The sequence below is a fragment of the Scylla paramamosain genome, chromosome 10, assembly GCF_035594125.1.
Source record: "Scylla paramamosain isolate STU-SP2022 chromosome 10, ASM3559412v1, whole genome shotgun sequence".
Classification (NCBI taxonomy): domain Eukaryota; kingdom Metazoa; phylum Arthropoda; class Malacostraca; order Decapoda; family Portunidae; genus Scylla; species Scylla paramamosain.
The window spans coordinates 27,766,932-27,790,388 of record NC_087160.1 but is presented as its reverse complement, the minus strand read 5'-3'; the positions used below and the strand labels follow the sequence as shown (position 1 = coordinate 27,790,388).

The window sequence follows — 23,457 nt, the reverse complement described above, 5'->3', positions numbered from 1 at the left end:
GTGTTCTCAATAATTTGTCATACATGTTTAAATGCTGTTTAGATACCCATTTAAATTCCCCCACACTCACACTCAGTCACTCAGTCCAGGTCATTGTAGGCGGGAGATGGTTGTAGAAAAATATTTATTAAAAAAAAAAAAAGTTTGAGGAACAATTTTCCTTATGGTGGAGTATGGAACTTTCCTCTCACAGCCTAGCAGACTGGTTGCAAAGAGCCTCAGTGTATGTTGTACATGCTTAGAGAGAGGGAGTGAGTTTGTGATGCTCTCTTCTTTCATCAACTTCTGTACCTCTTTAGTGTTCACTCTTCACTTTTTCTTCTCTTTCACCACAATGGGTAAGAGGAAGTCTTACCTTACCTTAAAGGAGTGAGGTACTGGCAAAAGCACGTCGGATATTAGTTGAGAGCAGAGAACACGTGAGACTGAGCGTATATAACCACCTCACCTCCCGCACCTCCCACTCCATATGTAGGTTATGTTTCTGCCTCTTTTGGCCCAACTACTACTACTGCTATGTCTGTTGCTGTACAATTATAGCCACTGGCTTCATCATTGTCTCCACTAGCAAGAGAATCTTAGAGATTGAAAATTTTTGAGAGCAATGAAGAAATCTCATTCACTGGATGTAATGTTTTAGTTTCAGTGAAGCAGCTTCAGCCACTGGTGGACAACAAATACATTATGATATTTAGCATCTAAAAATTCCAGTATTATATAGCTATATGTATGGATGAAAAGCCTGTGGTGTCTCTTCAAACTTTAAAGCCTTGTATCTCAAAACAAACATTGTGCTATTGAGGCATATTTCTCTGCCATTTATTGTCCAATTTTGATGATTCTTGTGTCATTAGAAAGGAAATTAAAATACCTAAAAAAATATGTAACAATTTTGATTGAGTGTTTAGTTTTTTCCTTGCTTAAGAGAAACATCCATATGAGAAAAATCTTGGATATTTCTTGACAACGAAACCAAAAATGAAAATTCTATCACATAATCTTCTTAGAAAACCATCAAAGTATCTTGTGACAAGTTTTCAAGAAAACCTAAGGAAAACTATTGTCAAAATTTTTAAAAATCTAAACCTCAATTTTTCGTATTTTCATTAAAAAAATTGAAACTATTTCTCCAAATTTAATGAAACTTGTACATATAACTTTATAGCTCATAAAAAATTGTTGTAGTTTCATAAATAACAAAAAGTGGAAACCAGCTCGGTCAGTCTTCTTAAGTTTAAGCACTAGGCTCAGCATGACTTAGGAAGTTAAAAACAACACTAAGCATAAAAGTTGGGGTTAGCCAAAGTTCTATACCTAAGAATCTGTTAATACCACCTGTGATATTACCAGCCATCTTACTGACATTGTTTACCTTTCAGCAGACTTTACTGCTAGTTGTAGCATGATCTATGATAAATTATTTAATATTGTGTTTAGTTAAGAAGTCTTTACAGGATGAAAAAATTATGAATAAATTTCAAATACAGAAGGTCTTCATGCTTAGCAGCTCAGGTAGTCTGATGAAACCTTGGTAAGCAGAGAAAAATAAAAATAGAGACTATGGTGTCAAGGAAGTTTACCATTTTTCTCCCTTCAAGTAGTTTTAATTTCCTAAAATCATGCTGGGCTATGAAAGGCAATCAGTATATATATATATATATATATATATATATATATATATATATATATATATATATATATATATATATATATATATATTATACAAAAAAAAAAAAAGGAAACAAAAGTTAATATGGAATCTTAAGTGGTGCTTACTGTTACAAGCTTGAATTGGTGGGTGGGCAACATTACTGGTTGCTTGCCCAGCTACCCACACCCTCCTCCTCCTCTCCCCCAACACCACCTTAAGCTGCCTCTCCCTCAAACCTAAGAGCCTCTACAACATTGTCAGAACCCTTAAAATCATTAGCAACTTCTAGAGTAACACTACTTTTTGAGGGTTCTGCTTTCTCAGGTGGCCTTTTCTTTGGGACTTCCCAACCTTTCTGTCACTATGTGGTGTCACTATATTGAGTTGTTGGCATGAAAAGAACTCCTAATTAACTTGGCTTTCCAAGGTTTGTGCAAGAACCTTTTTGTCAGAGTATCAGCACCCACAGCTGATGTATTCAAGAAACCTCACAGTAAAAAACTGAGATGTGAAAATATAATCATAGCTGTTGGGTTTCTTGAAAACCAAGCCTTATTCTTTAACATCTTACAGCAAATCAGTTTTTCTCTTTTTAAGAAATTAATCCAAAATGAGTTAAGCCTGTCCTTTTAAAATGGTTAACTTACATTTAAGTCATAGAAATTTAGTAATTTTTTAACACATTAGTATTGTACACAAGGCAACTGAGATCAGGCACAGTTCTCCCCTTCCCCCCCAGGATGAGCTTTGAGCTGTTATGCTTACATTTGAAACAACCCACAAAACTCACTGTGCCACCAGCATCTGTCCCCAGACTCTCATTACCCCTGGTGTATTGAAAGTAGATATTGCATCCAATTAACTTAGTATTTGAAGACAGCTCTTGGTGTACTGAAAGTAGATATTGCATCCAATACTGAAAATAGATATAGCATCTAATTAACTTAGTATTTGAAGACAGCTTCTAACTTAAATTTTGAAGACAGCTCCTGAACCTTGTCCCCTTGCTGCTAACTTAAGTATAGTGGGCTGGTGACAGAAACAAGCCCATCTCAGCTTGAGAGTATCTTCTGTCCTAAATCTTAAGTGACCAAATTCTTTTTGGCTTTTCTACAGAAAGATATACTGACATCTTAAAAATGAGTATATTTTGAAGACCTTAATACAAGTTTTTAGAAGCAAGTGAGACTAGTTTTGGGCTATATTTTTAATATAAGAGAAAAAACTTTGCTTTGCTGAAAAGTGTTGAACAGTCTGTCTTAGTTTTCAGGAAAATACAACTATGATGGCTATCTCCTAAACCTTTGCTACAGAGTTTGTTGACTACATTAATTGTTAGTGTTGATAAATTGATGAAGTACTTCTTGCATAATGTAGGAAAGTCAAGGTAATCAAAAGACTTTTCTGCCCAACAGTGCAATGAGGATACATAAGAAATGACCTAGGTCAACAGCACAATAAATCTGCCACAAGAATAAGACTGGTACTGACGGGGAAGTAACAGTGTTGACAACATAGTAGTCTTATTAAATTTTCAATTTGTATGTTGTTGAGTTTTTTTTAGAGTACAATGATGTTTATTGCATATATCAGTAAACAAGACTGATAATTTATTGTATCAAATGAACATTATAAAGTATGGTAGTGGATTTTTCCCCAATTAGGCAATATTTAGAAAGTAAATGTCTGTCATGTGCCACACTCATTGACGAACACTGACCCTTCCACACTGATCACTAAACGTGGGATGGTAAGCTTGAGAATTGACAGCTTTTGGAAGCTGCCATTAAGCTTGGAATTGCAATGCTGAAACATGCAAAGCCTGAAGCTTTTGGAAGCTGCCACTAAGCTTGTAATTGCAGTGCTGAAACATGCAAAGCCTGAAGCTTTTGGAAGTTGCTGCTAAGCTTGAAATTGCAATGTTAAAACATACAAAGCCTGAGGCTCCTCTCTAGTTCTTTGAAACATCATTTTGATAATTCAAAATAAATAAAATAATTCAAATTCAGTTTGATAAGTAGTGGCAGCAGCATTCCAGTCTCACAGAATGATATTTGGCAACCCTGATTAATTTTCCCAACAACTGAGTGATGTCATTGATGACATGCACCCATATCCAGATGGACATAATGAATGGGTAGTGTAAAGCAGGCCTATGACTAAATCTTGCTAAGAATGTATTTTCAAGATTTGGTTTAATACTTTGTGTGGGTGTGAGTGCTTGGCAAGGGGAAGAGTGCTTTGTCTTTGTTACCTCTCATGCAGATATCGGTCTTTATTAGAATGAAAAAGTGTTTTACCAACTACAGTAAAACTTCCATAAGTTGGCATAATAGTAGCTCAGCTTTTGCTGACTTATTGAAATTCTGATTTACATGAAACATCACTGAAACTCTTTGGAAATTCATCTTGCAGTCTTGGGATCTTCAATTTCATCTCCTTCCTCCCTCTAGAGCCCCCTCCTTACACCTTGCTCAGAGGACATGTCTGCTTCTGATTTGGGTTGAAGGCATCTCTCTAATGCTTTTTTGTTTATAATTTCTTTTCTTCTGGTTTTGCTCTTGTGTTTCTCAAATATCACTTAATTTTCCTTTTTCTTTTTTTTCTTTAAAAACTGGATAGTATTTTCTTATTTCAATGTTACTGTTGTTAAAAAGAAGCTTTGGAATACCATCATCTTCCAATATGCCATTGTAGTAGGACACAATACTAGAATGCCACTAGGTCCAAAATCATCCTCAGCATCTTCTCAAATTTCCCAAGGAGCTCAACACTCCTTACCCAGCCAGTGTAATTTCCTGCCTGCACAAACACAGTAGAATTAAATTCCCTGTCAAACTTATTGTCTACTTCTATACTAACCTCAGGGAAGCAGATCTTGGTTCTATTCTTATCTTTCATGCAAAAAGGCTAATCTAAAAACTAGCTGACAGTCACCTAAAACTGAAGTTTTACCTATAGACAAGGGTCCTTCATTTGTCCTTTCACACTCATCCCTTAGCACAGAAAATGCTATGGAACTATTCCATCACTTCACCATTTAACATGGCTGAACTCATTGCAGCACAGCTGACTCAGTGGAACAGAACTGACTTAAGCTCTCATTACAGAGTCTCAGGACAGACTCCAAAAGTCTCAGAAAAGAATGAGGAGAATGTTTGTTTTATGTCTTGGGGATTAATATACAATTGATCGTACTACCAGATGTAATTTCTTTATAATTGTGTTTGTATGTGGAAAGATGAGTCACTCATGATTGGTTGATTATTTTCATTAAAAGTCGTGATTCATGAAAGGTTTTGTGGGTGTTGTGTTTTTTATTAAATATAATTGATGAGATAACTGATATTTTGCCTATGAGAACTAGGTAAACATAGTTATGTGTTGACTGCAAGCCCAGAGTTTGTGGTGGTCATAATCATATCACTATGTTTTACAGCTTAACTCTTATGAGGCAGTCATGTACATGCTGCCATGTAGAACCTCATTAAAGCCACATTTGTATCTGGGTATTGATTGATAGATTGACTAGTTTCATTTGTGTTCATTGAATGGAGTTAATGAAATACACTGAAAATCATTGCTTTTTGCTTTGTCATCCAGACTATTTTTGTGTTGACAATATAATCAGCGAGAATCATCCAACCTAATGCTTCTCTCCCACAGGGACTGGCTAAGCATACAGCAGAGGATAAGTGAACATCCTGAATTTGATCGGTACTTCCTGCGATGCAACGAAGACATTCCTTGGTCAGAAAACACAGACCTATTAGATTCTGCTGACACGCGCATTCCATTCGATGTCCTTGACTCCAATGAGGCAGAAACTGTATTCAAAAACCACGTTAATGCACTGCAAGCAGAATTAGAAATGAGAGAGTAAGTATTTGTTGTCTTGATGCATGTGTGGAATCTTTGTGCTAATATATGTTTAGATTTCAGTTCCAGATGTATTCCAAGCTTTACCTGGCTTGTGAACAACTTTAATTCCAGTGTTCAATAAGTAATCTAGTACGTGATCATTCACTTCCAAAACTATACACTAGCAGTAAGAGAGTAATGTTATTGATTTACTTACTAGTTTATTTGTTTATTTATTTATCTAGTTATTTGTGTGTGTGTGTGTGTGTGTGTGTGTGTGTGTGTGTGTGTGTGTGTGTGTGTATATATATATATATATATATATATATATATATATATATATATATATATATATATATATATATATATATATATATATATATATATATATATATATATATTTATTTATTTATTTATTTATTTATTTATTTATTTATTTATTTATTTATGAGTCTTTCTGTTTTCTTTGCTTTGATTTAAATGGCCTTTATTTTTTACAAAAGACTGACATGTTGCACACATGCTTAGAAGAAAAGCAACTCAAGAGACATTGCTGTCATAAGAGTGTGCAATTTCATTCTCAGAATCAAATATTGTTATTTTTTTTTCTTTATTTGTAAATACAGAAGGTGTGCTAGGTAAAATGTAGCCCCTGTATTATACATGCAACTCACCTTAACAAGGCAAAGGAAATTTTGAGTGCCTTTGAGAGTTAAAAAAGTGTAGTTTTCTTACTCATGGAATCATTATGCATAACTTTATACTGTTTATTGCTTGTTTGTTTCTATTACTATTCAACTTTATTTTTAACTGATCACTGGTTGCAAACAAGCATGCTGCACATATCACTTTTAGTATGACAACAATAACCACACAGGGTCTTGTACAGACAATATATGGGCATTGCCTCAAGTCAGACTGAAAAAAACATTCAAACTCTCCCTTCTACTTGTTACATGCTGAAACAGTAAAGTTTGAGAAACCCTTATATAGAATGCTGGGAACCTAAAGTCTTAAAAATTATGGATTATACTGGATTTTGCAGTGTAGTAGTAGTTTTTGTGGGATGTGCAGAGGGTTTCACTATTCATGAGTATGCTCACTTTGAATATTTATAGGATCAGCTGAGATGAAAGATGCATCTATAGGTACATGGGCATCCTTTGGGAGAATAATGAGGCCCTCTGAACTTTAAGATTTTGAATGTTTTTGGTCTCTAGAATTCAGCATAAAGTATTCCCCAAATGTATAAATAAGCAATCATAACAAAAACACATTACAGGGGCAAAGATTCAGAAGCCCCCAAGAGTCCCATGTGTGCACTCTTTAGTTGAACTGTCTGCATTATCAGGCTGCTTCTGTGTAATAATGAACATCATTCCCTTATAACGAATGATAATGTTGCTGCACTACATGCTTGAGTTCAGAAGAATAGAAGTAGGCAGTGCAAGTTTTTACCTGCACTTCTATGAATTCCTTAATATCTTGTAATAATATCCATTCAGTTCTTTCTCAACAAACTAGTCTCTCTCTCTCTCTCTCTCTCTCTCTCTCTCTCTCTCTCTCTCTCTCTCTCTCTCTCTCTCTCTCTCTCTCTCTCTCTCTCTCTCTCTCTCTCTCTCTCTCTCTCTCTCTCTCTCTCAAATACTTCCAGGAATACTACTATCAATTAATTATTTCAAGTGTAAATAGAGCTATCCCAAACATGTTGTGTGTATTCTTTTTAATATTTTATCATGATGAAAGTAATGTGTAGTAGGGCTGACCCACAAAACCTAGATGATGTAGAGTATTCCCTGTATTTTGTGTTATATGCAGAACTCTGTACTCAGGGTCTTTGCTACAGTGCTGAGAAACATTAGACACCTCATTTTTCTGTGTGTGTGTGTGTGTGTGTGTGTGTGTGTAATTCAACATGGTTTTGAGGTCATGTGCTGGACTCTTAACCATGAGCTGTATCCTCCTAGCAAAGAGAGAGAGAGCAAAGATCTCATCAAAACCAAAAATATGGCAAAAGCTGAATCATTTTGCCCACCAAACACTTTATCAGCTTGCTCAAGGTGGAGAGTAAATGTGCCCTCCTTGTGAAAAATCCATTGTGTCCTATGTGTGGTGAGAAACCTGGTCTTTCAGGTGACAGTTGAAGATGATACCAAAGGTAGTGAGCAGTTTTGTGTGTGTGTGTGTGTGTGTGTGTGTGTGTGTGTGTGTGTGTGTGTGTGTTTCTGTGTCTGGGTGTGTCCACATCTGCAAGCATGAGTTTGTGCTTGCACACATGATGCATGTGTGCTTATGTTTGTGTGTTACACCTCAATCAGAGTTAATTTTTATTGGATGGTCTCTTTCATGAAAGAGAGTATTTCTGCATTTCTACTAGTATTTTGACTGTTTATTGGCCCAAAAACTGTTAACCCCATTTTTCCTGTTTTTATATGATGTGTGACCTCTCCACATTTACTGTTACAACCTTATTGATGTAATATTACTCACATGAACCTTTGTTGTTCTAACTAATCCTGTGGTTCCCTCCCCACGCCACCCCCAGGCTACCTCGAAGGTATAGTCAGAAACCCAAGTGTGTGCATGATATCAGGTGTCCTGTAGTTTCTTGTAGCTCCTAATCTGGACTTCTGAGATGGTTATACCTCTCTTTTTTGTATCAGTTTGCAAATAAAAGAAAGTGCATTGCATCTTGTCAAATGTATGTTCTGATAACATTTATTAATATATTATTATTAATTGAATGGAATTCAGAAGAGAGTGATTGGGCAGGTTGAGTAATTATTCTTTGGCCTCTTGTAGTGTACAGGCAATTTTCTTCCTCAATTTTTTATTTGGAATGCTATAGATACTATTAAAGGTGATATGATGTCATGATAAACACATTAGAAATAAAATAGGGGGAACGAGGTAATGATTCGATACGATTGTCATCACTCTACTTCAATAGGCAACATGCTACTGATGCTGTGTATCTCATGCCTAAGTACAATTTTTTTTGCCTTAATTATTCATTATGAAATAGATTATGAATGGTAATGTAATGCAATCTAATAGAAGTCTTATAAGCAGTATTACATACTTTATGCCTGAATGTAGTTGTTGTGGTGCAGTGATAATATGTTGTGAAATAATCATGAATGATGATGCAGTGTAGTAGTGACAGAAATCACACTTATGATCTCAAATGTAATATGCCACTAAAAGTTTTATTTTGGTAAAAAATTTTATTTTGGTGATTATTTTTTGTGAAATTAAGATTTGAATCAACTTGCAATACTTAATCAAAGATTGTTACTTGCTGAAGAGCTTTGAAATTCACACTGAGATGTGAATACTTATAGTCTTAAGGCATTTAGATTCTATTAAATAATACATAGCATTTTATCTTAATTTTGTGTTTCAGAATGCGGGATAGATTCAAGGCGTTGCTGGCAGAAACTGGATATGTTACTCCTGGCAAGAGATTAGATGAGGTACGAGTGCTCTTCATGGGAAGAGAAAGCTTTGACTCTCTCTCAGAACACGACAGGCAATTTATTTATGAGCAGCACCAGAAAGACATCACGGAAAAAGCAAGACAGAATTTCCATGTAAGTCATGTGAATTAACAGAAATATATTTTATCTTCTGTTGGTTGATTTTTGTATAGATTGTTTTGTGTTAGAAAAACAGAAAGATAGAGTGACTTCATGAACGAAAGTAGAAGTGTTGAAGACATACTGTAAATTTAATTTGTTTTACAGATTCAATGGTTAGCTGTTTAATGCATCACAAAGAAATATAAATTTGATAACATGAAACTTATCAACATATATGTGAATTGTTATTGGTTATTATATAGGAACTGTTGCTAGAGCAAGCAGAACTGTTCTACCATGTGAAGAGCATTGCTCCCACTGGCACCATCACTCAGGAGGACATTCGGGATATCACACAGACTCTCCAAGAGGACAGCAGGTGAGGAATGGGAAGAGTAATTAATGTATCATCTGATACACCAAAGGAAGTAGAGGACCTGTTTTGGCAACTCAGTAAATGTGGCCCTATTAGAAATGCTGTATCAAATCTTGTAATACTGTTTGGGGTTGTGGCAACAGCAGACTCCAGCCATCTTGTGGGCTCACTAGCCTCACTCAGGGTTCCCAAACATACAATAATTATCATACAAGTACAATAATTTAACATACTGTAAGATAAAACAGATATATGTAGTGTGTACATTAGTACATTAACTTGTAGTTTTGTACTGTATATAATTTACACTTTTCATGCTTTTCATGAAATAATTGCCTCCTAGCTGGAGCTGGGAGGAAAAATTGCCCCAAGTAAAAGGCGGGTTTACACAGGGCAATTTTTCCTGGTACTGCTCTCTCTCTCTCGCTTCCTCTCCACTCTCTCTCTCTCTCTCTCTCTCTCTCTCTCTCTCTCTCTCTCTCTCTCTCTCTCTCTCTCTCTCTCTCTCTCTCTCTCTCTCTCTCACTCTCTCTCTCTCTCTCTCTCTCTCTCTCTCTCTCTCTCATGTTATTACTGTTATTACTATTATTTTATTTTTATTAGTACAGCATTATTACTTTCATGTCATGGTTATTGATGTGTATAAGTGTGTAGTGGATACATTTGAGCAAAGTATTCTGCTTTATTATGTTTTCACATGGTATGCACTCATGGAATACTACCTCCTTCCCAAACAACAACAACATTGGACAAACAGCAATATCTCTCCCCTCCCCCAAATATTCCGAAGTTGCTGAGGTTGAGTGTATGGTGGTTGAGTTTCTATTAAGTGGCTTCCAAGTATGATACATTTTATGGTAATATTAAGTTAACAGACTTTAATTTCTGGCTTTTATTTTTATATGTCACAATCATTAATGTATGTGGTTCTTTGTGTTAATTACATCAATCTAACTACTTTTAGGCTATCTGAAAATGTTTTTACTATATAATACTTTCTCATTACAGGTATAAGGCCTTGGACAGGTTAGAGAGTGAAAGAACTCTCTTATTACTTCAACATCTTGGCTTTGTTCACTGCCCTAAAAAGGAGCACTGTCCAACATTTCCAAACTGCATGGATTGCCTCATCGAGAAAATCATTGCCAATAAGGCAGCTAGGTAATTATATGAATGTAATACAATTTAGTTAAATTATTATAGTTATTACCAAAGATTTGTTGTTTTATGTTGTGATAAAAAATAGCACATCCCTAACATGATGCCTTAACCCTTTCACTTCTACTTGGCACATCTTTCCAAAATTGCTAACCACTCTGAGACATCCTTTATTGTTCATAGCTACTTCCAAACATTTTACTGCGCAGAAACTGCAAAACCTATTCTTTTTTATCTCTTTCTTTGTTGTAGATTCTTGTAAGGACTCCATATATTGCCTTTTAATGCTGTGAATTGTTGCATACTGCAGTGAAAGGGTGAAGAGATTATGATGACATTTATATATTACAGTATGAATTGTTGGAGAAAATGAGGTTCATAAGTGGCTAGCAATATTGGGTGCCTTGCAAGTTAAGATACATACTTCAGGATATGATAATGCTACCTCCCTAGGGTAGTAGGTACGAGTGACAGCTGCATGTTGTCAATTGACCTCTTGTAGTGGACAGTCATATATATATCTAATCAAGGTGATCAAGATGATTTAACCTTTATAGAAACTGGTTATTAAACAAGAAGTTCAGTTTACAAGCTTGCTAAATAAAGAAAATGTACATGTAAAACAACAATACTATGGAAATTAAGTAATATTTTTTTTTTGTGTACATGGCTGCTCTTGACTCCTTGGTGTGATGCAACAACAACAGCAGCAGCTGCAGCAGCAGCAGCAGCAGGGTAGCAAGTGAATGCCAGCTTAGCATGAAAACTTAATCTGTCATTTGATAACTATTTTCTGTAAAGATTTTTGTGCCTAGATTGTGCAGATGAATATTCGCCAAAAGAAGCTAAATGACAGTGTATACCTGTACCTCACATCAGAGTCATAATGGCCTACCATGCACTTAAATCTCAGTTTTAGATCAAACAAATTTTTTTTTCACTTTTTTTTTTTTTTTTTTTTTTTTTTTTTTTTTTTTTTTTTTTGAATGATCATATGCTGAAGTGTTTACTATATTTCATGGAACACTCTTTATAATATCAAACAAAAAATTAATATTATCAAAACTCTCTCTCTCTCTCTCTCTCTCTCTCTCTCTCTCTCTCTCTCTCTCTCTCTCTCTCTCTCTCTCTCTCTCTCTCTCTCTCTCTCTCTCTCTCTCTCTCTCTCTCTCTCTCTATATATATTTATTTATTTATTTATTTATTTATTTATTTATTTATTTATTTTAATCTAGAAATATAAATTTGCTGCTGATTGCTTTATTATGGGAATATTTCATGTAAAACTTTAAAATTTTTATATCCTCTCTTACCTTTCATTTTAAGTAACATTTTCTTCCGAGATGATTAACCTGCACAGTATTTAGTACGTATATGTACAATTTCCTTTCTGAGCCATTTTATGGCCTTCAGTTTTGTTTATATATATAAGATTTGTCATTAACATTAACAAAGAATATTTTGACAAGTCAGGAGTGAATGTTTTCATATACACACCTATCTTTTGGGCTCTGAGTTAATATGGACCGATTACTTCTCTAGGAACTGAAACATATTTGGGGATTATTTTGTTTTTTCGATACCTACATCAACATGCATATAATATCAGAGTAATGAAATGAAAGTGAAAGCTATGGTATTGGAGAGAGAAAAATTTTTTGCTATAAATGTTTTGGTGCACTCTCCTTATTGCATATGGGCTATAGAGGATGGGCTGCTGTGTTTCCCCAAAAAATCATCAGAGAAAAAAAAAGTATGTTTCTTTCTAGGAAGTTACTTCTCAAATCTATAATCAGTAAGGCATAAGAAACAGGAAATGAAACTTCAGAATTATCGGGAAGGAAAAGTGAAAGTCGTAAAATTCACAGTATGTTTTATTCTTTGAGAATTGTGGGTAACTACAGCCTTGAGACATGGGGTGTTGCCTGATGTGCATCCAGTCGTTTAGTTCAATGAATTCTTGTTTATTTATAGGTATTTGTAATGTAAAGAAGTACTTATTTATTGCATACACACTATAGGGTTGTGGAGAGAATAAAAGCTTTAAAAAATATAAATATAAAATTCTGCATTCCTAGTCTGATACTATGAGCTATGAGAAATGAAAAAATCCAAGAATCAAAATTGTATGGTAGCCACACTTCTGTTCATGGCATGGGAATAATATATATGGTAAAACCTTCCTAAACTGAACCAGAATAACCCAAATATTGGATAACCCAAATGACCTTATCAACCTCCTCAGCCAGTCTGCCCAGCTACACTCCATCTGTAATCACACCAGACTCTGAGTGACAAGCAAAAGTACACCAACATTACAGTGCATAATGTTATGTTAACTCTTATGTGTCCAGTGTGTTGTTTGTAGTTAAGTGAGTTCTTGAGTGAACGTTCACAGTGACCAATTAGTGCATTGTATACAGTGTGTAATATCAAAATATGCTGTAAATATCCATCTTGGGGGTTTATAATGTGCTAACAAATATACTTTAAATAATAATAAATGTACATGTTTATGCACACAAACTGGCCAAAAACATGTATTGTCAGATAAACCGAACTTTCGGATAAACCGTCAGCCACTTCATCCCATATAGTTTGGTTTATGGAGGTTTTACTGTATATGTAAATATAAATATTTATTTTTTTCCCATTTTATGGGGTAAATAAAAAATGTACGAAAATGCAACCTGACATGACCCCTATCTCTGACAAAACATGACACTGTATGAGTTAATAATGAGTAACAGCATTCCATCCCCCTTATCTATTGCAGCAATAGTCGTCCTGGTTCAGGAACTTGGGGTAGTAAGACTGTATCAGATCCTCATGTCAACCTGGTCCTGCTGGGCAACCAGGGGCTGGCAGAAGACCTCCAAAATGTTATCAGGGTGAGTAGCTGCTGTAGGCTTAGCTGATTTATGAACCACACTTCAAATCTCTTTTTGGCAAGATAGCTGATTGATGTTATAATTAAGTTTTTGCCATTTTCAAAATTATTTTTCAGATATTTTCTGTTCCATTATCATTTAACTTTGTCCTAAGTTAATTTATAAAAATATAATTCTATCTATCTATATAATACCAGACTAAATACCTCACAGGGTGGTACAGACAAGGTACCACACACTCATATACACATCATTCACACTTTTAGCCCATCAGCCCCAGCTCCTGGTGGAAAAGGATAGTCTCATGGACCACTCTACTACACCTAGAGGAGCTTAGGCATAGCAAAGCTGGCCACATACTTCTACAGCAAGGCCACAGTATACACTGATTCACCCTTGTCCTTTCATAATGTGACTGTTCCCTACCACACATCTCTTTCAATCCTTAGACCACATCAGATGCAGGGTACTTCCTACAGATTGCCTCACAGCCTAACTGGGTCCATACACCAATGGGCCTTGCCAAATACTCCCACACCCCTTTCCCTTTTTGACAAGACTGAGTCATTTTCATGCATTCACCACTGTCGTTTTCCATTCATCTCTATCATATATGTGTTCTTGCTTGTTGCTCAATCAGTGCTCTCTTTACACTGTTCATCTACTCCAAGTGTGGGCTTCCTCTTAACTTTTCACTGTGCACATCTGATCTCATTATTCTTTTTATTTGTTTTGTCCTCCATTCTCTCCACATGCTGAAACCATCGTAACACACATTGATCTGCCTGTCCATCCAACTCTCTCAAAATGCTTCTTATCTCTTCATTTCTTATTTTGTCCCTCCATGTTACTCCACACATACTTCTCAAACATTTAGGCTTTGTTTACACCAAGTGAACTGATTCATTTCAGTTCATTAGGAATCATTTGACTCTAGCCATTTTGAGTCAGCACCATTCCCAGTGACTGAGTCAAATTGTCAGAATCAACAGGCAGTAGTGTATAGGCTGCCTTTGGTGAGTATGGATGTAGATAGTGTTGCTTTGACTGATGCAGTGTAGGCATCAAATAAGAGTATGGGTGGATGAATTTAATACAAGGAGACCTGAATTTGGGAGTCCTGGACATTTATTCCAGATTTGATAAACAATTTAGGATTTTTAAATTTTTTTAAAATGAACACAGAACAATTTAAAATGCTTGTTGAGTTGACAGCATTCCTCTCTCGGTGCACAGGATCACAAGGATCATATGTTAGATGTCCTTGACTGTGACTGATGAAAAAATGGGCCTGCACAAATCATTGACTCTGAATTGCCATGAATCAGCATGATTTGAAATTACTCTATTCACTTGATGTAAATGGTTACGTTGAAATAATTGTGAATCAAGATGAAAATGAAACATGTTGATTCTTCATGAACTGAATATGAATGGATTCAATTCACTTGGTGTAAATGCAGCCTTAGTTTCCATTACATTCAACCATTTCTTCTCCAAGACCTCCATGTTCCTTGTTTCACCACCATGTAGCACATTAGGCACCACTATTCCCACATATTTCTTTCTCTTCGCACTCATATCTAGTGTCCACTGTTTAACAGTCTTTATCAGTTCACCAAGTACTTCTGTAACAGTCTTTATCAGTTCACCAAGTACTTCTGCTTTTTAACCACATCTCTGTCTCAGCTCTTCCCCCACTGCAACTCTTGATCCCAAATACTTGATCTGATGTATCTTTTCTAACTATTCTTCATTCAGTCTTACATCCATCTGATCTCTTGAGCATTTCATTGCTTTACTTTTACCAACATTCACTTTCAGCTTCCTCCTTCGGCAAACATGCCCAAACTCCTCCCCCAGTCTTTTCAGCTTCCTCTCTAAGCCAGCCACTAGAGCTGTATCATCAGTAAGTAGTATCTAACTCAGATCCCATACCCAGCCCTCTGCTTAAAACCATCATATTCACTTCTTTTACTACACAGTCCATATACAAATAGAACTGCCATGGTGACATTACACAACCCTGCTGCAAACCTACTCTGACTAGGAAGAACTCGCTCACATCATCACTAACTCTCATACATTCCTTGTTATTTACGTAGATACTCTTCACTCCTTCCAACAACTCACCTCCAACTCCATGTGCTTTCAGAACATCCCATTGACCTTTCCTATCAAGCTTATGATACACTTTCTCTAAATCCCTTTACCTAAAAGTTTTTCACGCAACTGCCTTGCTGAAAGATCTGATCTACACAACCTCTTCCCTTTCTAAAATCCCCATTGTTCATCTTTGATTTCATTTTCTCATACCTTGCTTATCAGCACTCTACCACACTCAGCAAACTTATAGTATTTACATCTATCCCCTTTTCTTTTATACACATGCATAAGGGTGGGGAGCATGTTTTTTATGGTATGTGTCCAGTTTTGAAGAAACTCATAATTAATTATTGATATTTTTTCTGGGGTTGTGCTGTTGAGCAGTGTATCATTTAAAAAGTAATTATTATTTATACAGTAGGGTATGTGACAATGTACAGTCGTAACATACAGCTGCAATAACTTACCAAAATTTTAATAAATATTTAATCAAAATAGCGAACCAAAACTGGCATAACGAACTTGTCACAAGTGCGAGCACTGGAATTTTAATAAAAATTTAATCGGAATAAGGAACCAAAACTAGCAAGACAAATTTGACATTTGTGCAAACATTGAAATTTTAATAAAAATTGAATCAGAATAACAAACTAAAAATTGCAAAACCACCAGCTGTGTGAGCTGCTGCTCACTTATCTGCTGCCTGTCCCTTCCCTTTTTTCCTTTCCTCTCCTTTCTTTCATCTTGTCTCAAACTTCCGTCCTTATCACCTTCCATCCCTCTTATCTATCAGAGATATGGGACAAGGGGAGTGAAACTCTCTCTCTCTCTCTCTCTCTCTCTCTCTCTCTCTCTCTCTCTCTCTCTCTCTCTCTCTCTCTCTCTCTCTCTCTCTCTCTCTCTCTCTCTCTCTCTCTCTCTCTCTATATATATATCATCCATTTTATGTCCTTTTCACTTTCTTGTTTCTCACCCTTTCTTACTCATATACATAATTCCATTTTCATTCTCAGTCAATCTCATTATATTTAGCAATCCTTAGTATTCTTCTTGCTTTCACACACACACACACAGAGAGAGAGAGAGAGAGAGAGAGAGAGAGAGAGAGAGATAGAGAGAGAGAGAGAAAGCACTCTTACTTAGGTAGGATTTACTGTATGCATATGTATGACACTGACAGTAGGTAAATGTGATCTATACTTGTCAAAGCAGCAGGAAACTTGTGGTGGTGATGCATGAAACTTGGGATGGTAAGAATTTAGGACTAGGTGGGAGACTTGGGAGGGTACTGTATATATTTGCTGTGTTATCTCAAGTGTAGTGCAAATGTACTAATTTTTATTTATTTATTTATTTTTTATTGTCAATTTTTTTTTTATTATTTTCTGGTTCCCTGGAACCAATTAATTTTTTCTTACAGGCTCTTCAGTTGCCATGTGTTCAGTTGTGTGTGTGTGTGTGTGTGTGTGTGTGTGTGTGTGTGTGTGTGTGTGTGTGTGTGTGTGTGTGTGTGTGTGTGTGCTTACATGTGTTTTTTTAACTGCCTAATAATCTTGGATCAACTCACAATGCTGATATTTGTTATTTTGCAGTCTGTGTGTGAAGATGATGAGTTTGAGTTAGACAACCAAGTATTCTCCTTGGACTACCGCAGTATAGATGGAGATGTCTCCCTTCCTCAGAACTCTTTCAAGACTCCAGAATTTACTCCACATGGTATGTACCTCAAGATTGTGTAGAATAGATTTTTGCAGTAAGGCAGTTGCATAAAAAGTTTTTTTTTGGAAACTAAAAGAAGTCTTTTTGGTGTTCATGGAGAAAATGTGTGATGGAACTGAGAGGAAAAGATTATTGGATGTTCTGAAAGTATATGGAATTGGAGTCAAATCTCTATAAACAGTGTAGAGGTTCTTTGTAAATAGCAGGGCATGTGTGAGACTTGGTAATGGTGTGAATTCTCAGTCTGAGAAGGGTTGCATCAGGGTTGTGTAGTGTCACCACGGATGCTCAACTTGTGGTGAGGTTAAGGAGGTGAGGTTTTAGTCAAAGACCTGAGTTTGATCAATGGGGAAGAAGATTATGGGATCTGAGTCAGCTTTTATTTGCTGAAGATGCAGCTCTGATGCCTGACTCAGAGAGGAAGTTGAAAAGACTGGTGAAGGAGATTTGGTTGTGTTTGTAGGAGAGGGAAGCTAAAAGTGAATGTTATAGGGGTCCTTGAGTTAAGACAGAGTTTCATTTCCATCCCCGAGTCATAAGCCAATTTTCAGCATAGGCCAGAACCAGCCTATCCTTGATAAATGCAGCTTAGGCCAAGTACCTGGCCATTGTTTGTTGGTATTTCTCCATTTTGTGCTTGTTTCACTATGTCTGATTGAAATTTCATGGTGACTGCTTTCCTATTCTTCAATTCACTGCCATCAGAAGATCCAGTTTTACACTTGGGAGTGATTATTAAGGAGAAAGTTTTTGAAAATTAACCCAAATTAGAGAGCTAATGAAAAGTAGTGATCCAAAATGGTACACAACTGAGACTGACAAACGCTTCCCTCCTCGGTTTAATGTCACTTGACAATGTATTCCTCCACTGCACTCATCCAGTAGTTCTTTGTACTATTTTTATTAATTAATAATTTTTTATGCAACATTAAAGGAATTAATGGGCAGGGGTCCATGAATTGACCCAGCTCAAGAAAGCAATACTGAATTATACTCAAACCAAATAAAATTAAATAAAAATGTGATACATAATAATTTTCTTTATTGTTTACTTCCTGTGCTTGATTTAGAAAAGATTGTGTTTGGTGTAGTATGTGTGTGGTGTAGTGCAAAAGTAAGAGATTGGAAGGCTTGCTGGTACTCTCAATACAAGTGTAGCACTGATGGGGAGGGAATCAGTGCAGGGGAATATACAGTGGCAATCGCTGTCAACATTGTAGCCACAAAATGGCAGAAGTTGAGACCATTGTAAATTGATGACTCCCTGTAATGAAATACTTCAGAGAGAGGTGCTGAAAAGATGTATCTAAGATTGAATGTAAAACAGCTGGAAGAGGTGGATTGTTCCAAGTATTTGGGATCAGCAGTTGCAGTGGATTTTGTAAGCACGAAATGGCAAAAATTGAGACTTGTAAGTTCATGACTTCCTGTAATGAAATACTTAAGAAAGAGATAGGTGCTGAAAAGATTATCTAAGATTGAATGTAAAACAGCTGGAAGAGGTGGATTGTTCCAAGTATTGGGGAACAGCAGTTGCATTGGACAGAAGAGTGAGAAGTGCAAGTTGAAAGAAGCAGGAAAAGTACTTGGTGGACTGAATAGATTGCTAAACAGAGGACACTAGATATGAGGGTAAAGAGAAAGTTGCATGAAAGAATAGTGGTGCCCACTGTGCTGTATGGTGTTGGAACATGGAGCATGGAAGTAGTGGAGAAGAAATGAGAGGATGGAGAACAGTAAACTAGTAAAAAGAAAAATTCAATCAGATGTGCACTGTGAAAGGTTAAGAGGAAGCCCATGCTTGAAGTGGATGACTTGTGTGAACAGACCACTGACTGAGAAAGGAATGACAGTGCAGCAAGCAAGAACAGTTGTACTTGATAGAGGTGAATGGAGAGTGACAGTGATGAGTGTATGAAAATGGTGTTTTTGTGGGTGCATCTGGTGAGGCCCATTGGTGTATGGGCCCTGTTAGGGTATGGGGCACTCCGTAGGAAGTACCTTGCATCTGCTGTGGTCTAAAGATCGGAGTTGGTGTGGGATAGGGAATGGTCTCATTATGAAAGGGCAAGGACTCCATAATGACTATAAGCCTTTCAAGGGTCAAGGCTACAGAGGACATAGGAAACATTATTACCAAGCAAGAATTTCTATAAATGGCTTAATGTCAGAGAGAGGAGGTGAAAGAGGAACAATCCCAGAATCATCCACCGTTGAGTTTTTAGTAAAGGTGGGAGGAAAAGTTCAACTTTAGAAGTAGAGGAGATGGCACTGTTGTCTTTCAGATGAAATGGAAGAGGAAAAGATGAAGAAAAATTGTTGGAGATATTTTTGGCTTGATGCCATATTTCACAAGGAGAGGATCTAGAAAGACACATTTCTTATATTGTTGAAGGCATTTTGGGGATGTTAAAGGACAGATCTGGTGTGATTTTGAACAGAAATATAAAAGACATGAATTTCAAGAAATGGAAGGCAACAGTACTGTCTATGAACTGTCTCTGTATGCCTTCATATCAGAAACAACTACTTCCATTATGCACAGAGAGAGATTAAACTCCCAACACACAAGCAATAGTCATTCCAGGAAAAATCATGGAAGTTCCTTCTGGGATCTTTCCATATTATAGAAGCATACTTAGTGCCAGAAGCAAATAACCTTCAGTGGGTAATGAAGTGTCAGTGGCTGGAGTGATAAAACAGGATATGGAAATGAGATTGTGAATGGAGAAGCTCAGTTGAGAGAACATTTTGACAATAGCCTGAAGGGATAGAGATTAGGAAAAGGTTGAGAATGTTAGGCATTCCTCCAAGATAGTGAGAAATACAGGTAGGATGATACAAGTATAGTATATGCTTCAGTATATGCCATAGCTGGGTGTGATAATGAAAAAAATATATCGCAATAACCAATAGATTGATAACAATAATCTTATCAGCAATAACTGATAATTGATAACTAGTGATAAATTTATTATCTGATAAGGTGATAACTGATAAATTGATAAGTCCAAAATTCTGATACTAGTGGTAACAATATTGATATTTTATGTAAAAAAAATTGAAAAATCTTGGAAAAAAACTTCAGTGTTAATCCTGTCTCTTCACTAATGAAAAGTACTGTTTTAAGTAAAGATAACATTTGATTTTAAAAGTTTAAAACTTTAAAATGCTCATGTTACTGACACTTAAATTATCGATTAAATTATGTGAATTATCGCTAGTGTGGAACCAAAAGTATCAGCAATACCGATGAATTGATAATGCTGGAAAAATAATTAATAGATAACCGATAACCTGATATTGTTAGCATGATCAATTATTGCAATAATTGATTGCAATAACACTCACCTATGTATATGCCCCCACCTTTAACCTTTACTTTCATTATCATTGACACAGGTACAGTGGCAAAAGCTACATGTACAATTATTTACACATGCTTATATCCTAACATCTTTAACTATGTGACTGAAGTTATGAAAGTATTATGTATATGTGCAGAGGTACAAGGTGAAGTGAAATGCTTGACACCATCAGATAAATGTTAGGCATTTTCCAAATCAAGATCATGTTTAAGATCAAGTTTGGTACCTGTGATATGGCCAGTCATTTGTGAGTCTGTGGTGGTGTGTGTGTGTGTGTGTGTGTGTGTGTGTGGCAGTTACCTCAGTATCGTTTTCTTAATATAATGTTTAGGAAGGCATGAAATAAATTTGTTCATGTAAAACAAGCAAGTAATGAGTGCAAGTGTATTGTAACATTATTTGCAGACCAAAAATGTACATAACTTATCATTTATAGTTATCATTTATGTATTATAGTTATCATTTATGTATTATATTACAACTTTTTATTAATTTTGAAGATGCTTATGTAAAATATTACAACTTTTTATTAATTCTGAAGATGCTTATGCCCCTTGTTTGTATAAAAACTCACCTGTTGTTTTCTTTGAAGGTGTGGTGTGTGCCTATAGCAATGAGGCATCACTAGAATATGTAAGGGAGTCATTAGAAAAATCCCTGTTGACTCAGCTGGAGCGGGAGGAGTCTTCCCCAACACCGCCAATCACCGTCCTTTTTGCTCCTGACCCTGATCTTGACCACAATGCCTCACAGCACCTCCACGATGAGGGTGCTAATCTTGCTGATAGGTACGACATTCACTTTAATTGTATAAGCTATGTGGTGTCGAAATATATTATGTTGTTACTGTATGTCCTATGTTAACTTTAGCTGACATAATTTTTGTTTAACACTGAGTGCTTACATTATGTTTGGTAGCTTTAGCTTGCACAAAGTTTAGTCTGCTTGATATGTGCAGTGAATGTTATTTGGCATGTCATTTAGGATTTTTCTTACGAGCTTAAGAGTTAAGCTTTTGGAGATGTATCTAATTTTATCCTAAAATACAGTCCCCCTGGCAGCTTGCAATGCACCTTCATGGATGTTGGGCCAAGCGTTGGGGGAGGTGAAGGGCGCAGATTTGACAGTAGCCTGGTGACCAAGGCACTCCGCTCACTCATCACTAATATTCAACACAGAAATAATTCACTCAACATTTACAACTCAGCTGTGTTGCCCAGAGATTCCCAACCAGATATTAGGTGAGTTCTGAAATGTAATTTGAAATATAGATAATTGCACATAAGCCTTGTTGATATGTTTATTATAACAAAGGAATTGTTAATATTCATTAAAAGTATATTTTCTTCAGAATGTTTTACTTATTTTTTTTCTGTTCCAGAATAATAATGTGCATGTTGTGTGGGGATCCTTACTCTGTGGAAAATGTACTTAGTCCACTGCTAAACCATCAGTGGTGTGTAGTGACGGGGGAGCAGTCCATCTCTCTTCAAACATTCCTTGGTTAGTGATATGAGTGATATATATATATGGTTCCACAGTATTATAATTGTAACTCTAAAAGTTGAAAATTTGGAAGAGTTGTACAATAATGTAGTGTATATACAAATGTGAAGCTGAAGAATTGTATCAATATCAGTTGAAAATTTGGAAGAATTATACAAAAATGTGGTTCCTATAGCCAGATATGAAGCCTAAGATACATACTTATGTACTATACAATTTTGAAAATTGGTTGTTAAGTTTCTGTTTAATTTTCTGTTGAGTTCTAATTCTCTCTCTCTCTCTCTCTCTCTCTCTCTCTCTCTCTCTCTCTCTCTCTCTCTCTCTCTCTCTCTCTCTCTCTCTCTCTCTCTCTCTCTCTCTCTCTCTCTCTCTCTCTCTCTCTCACACACACACACACACACACACACACACACACACACACACACACACACACACACACCTCGAGCATCCCACGAGGGATGGCCTCAGTAGAAGAGCTCCCATCTTGCCACTCCTTTTACATTATCATTCAAGCTTCTTTTTCCTCTTTGGACTTTTAGTTTCAGTTGTATACACATCTTTTACAAACTCATCACACTTTGGACTCAGTATAGCCATATCATCCCAATGTTCTCTTTATCATCCATCCCACCACTCTACACTTGCACTGTACACATTTGCATAGGTGTTCATACTGAATCTTCATGCATGTTTTCATTGCTTTTACCCTCTCATCTGGTCACTCTATATGCCTCCTTCAGGTAAATAATTTCCAGGTATGCATTTTTTATTAGTCTCTCCATACAATTATGTTGGCAGGAGAGTACTACTCATTAAACCTTTTTTTACATTCATATATGCATTTCCTCCTTTCATAACACTTGTAAGTGATTAAATTATTTGCTTTCTCTTCTTAGTTCTCTCACCTCTCAGGCCAATGAATTATGTTTGTATGACCATGTCCCGAGATATTTAACATGGAACTCATTCATCTCCTCCATTTTCTCCCCTCCCACAACTACCCCATACTTTCATATTGCTGGTACATCCACTTTATATGGTATCCTTAAGTCACACACCTTAATATCTATTCTCTCAGAAACTATTATCATTGTTTTTCCAGCATTCACCTTCAGTTTCAGTTTTGTACATATACTAAAGAACTGATCCATTGTTTGCTTTAAATTCTCTTTCACTATGTAAATAATGCAATGTCATCTGCAAACAGACATGATACTACAGCTCATCTGACTATTCTGTT

At 36.1% G+C, this 23,457-nt stretch overlaps 1 protein-coding gene across 28 annotated transcripts in view; it reads left to right on the top strand.

The window, feature by feature from the left end:
* The window catches only part of LOC135104468 (rho GTPase-activating protein 190-like), a 212,188-nt gene that overhangs the window by 56,729 nt on the left and 132,002 nt on the right, over window positions 1-23,457 (top strand). For 25 of the 28 annotated variants that reach the window (XM_064011954.1, XM_064011949.1, XM_064011944.1 and 22 more), the window contains exons 8-16: window positions 5,318-5,530; window positions 8,919-9,105; window positions 9,357-9,472; window positions 10,478-10,630; window positions 13,404-13,518; window positions 17,217-17,340; window positions 21,304-21,499; window positions 21,761-21,952; window positions 22,093-22,214. In XM_064011954.1, the coding sequence (XP_063868024.1) occupies window positions 5,318-5,530; window positions 8,919-9,105; window positions 9,357-9,472; window positions 10,478-10,630; window positions 13,404-13,518; window positions 17,217-17,340; window positions 21,304-21,499; window positions 21,761-21,952; window positions 22,093-22,214 (1,418 nt within the window). The remainder of the gene's footprint in view (window positions 1-5,317; window positions 5,531-8,918; window positions 9,106-9,356; window positions 9,473-10,477; window positions 10,631-13,403; window positions 13,519-17,216; window positions 17,341-21,303; window positions 21,500-21,760; window positions 21,953-22,092; window positions 22,215-23,457) is intronic. The other 3 variants (XM_064011950.1, XM_064011951.1, XM_064011973.1) reach the window with 1 other exon arrangement.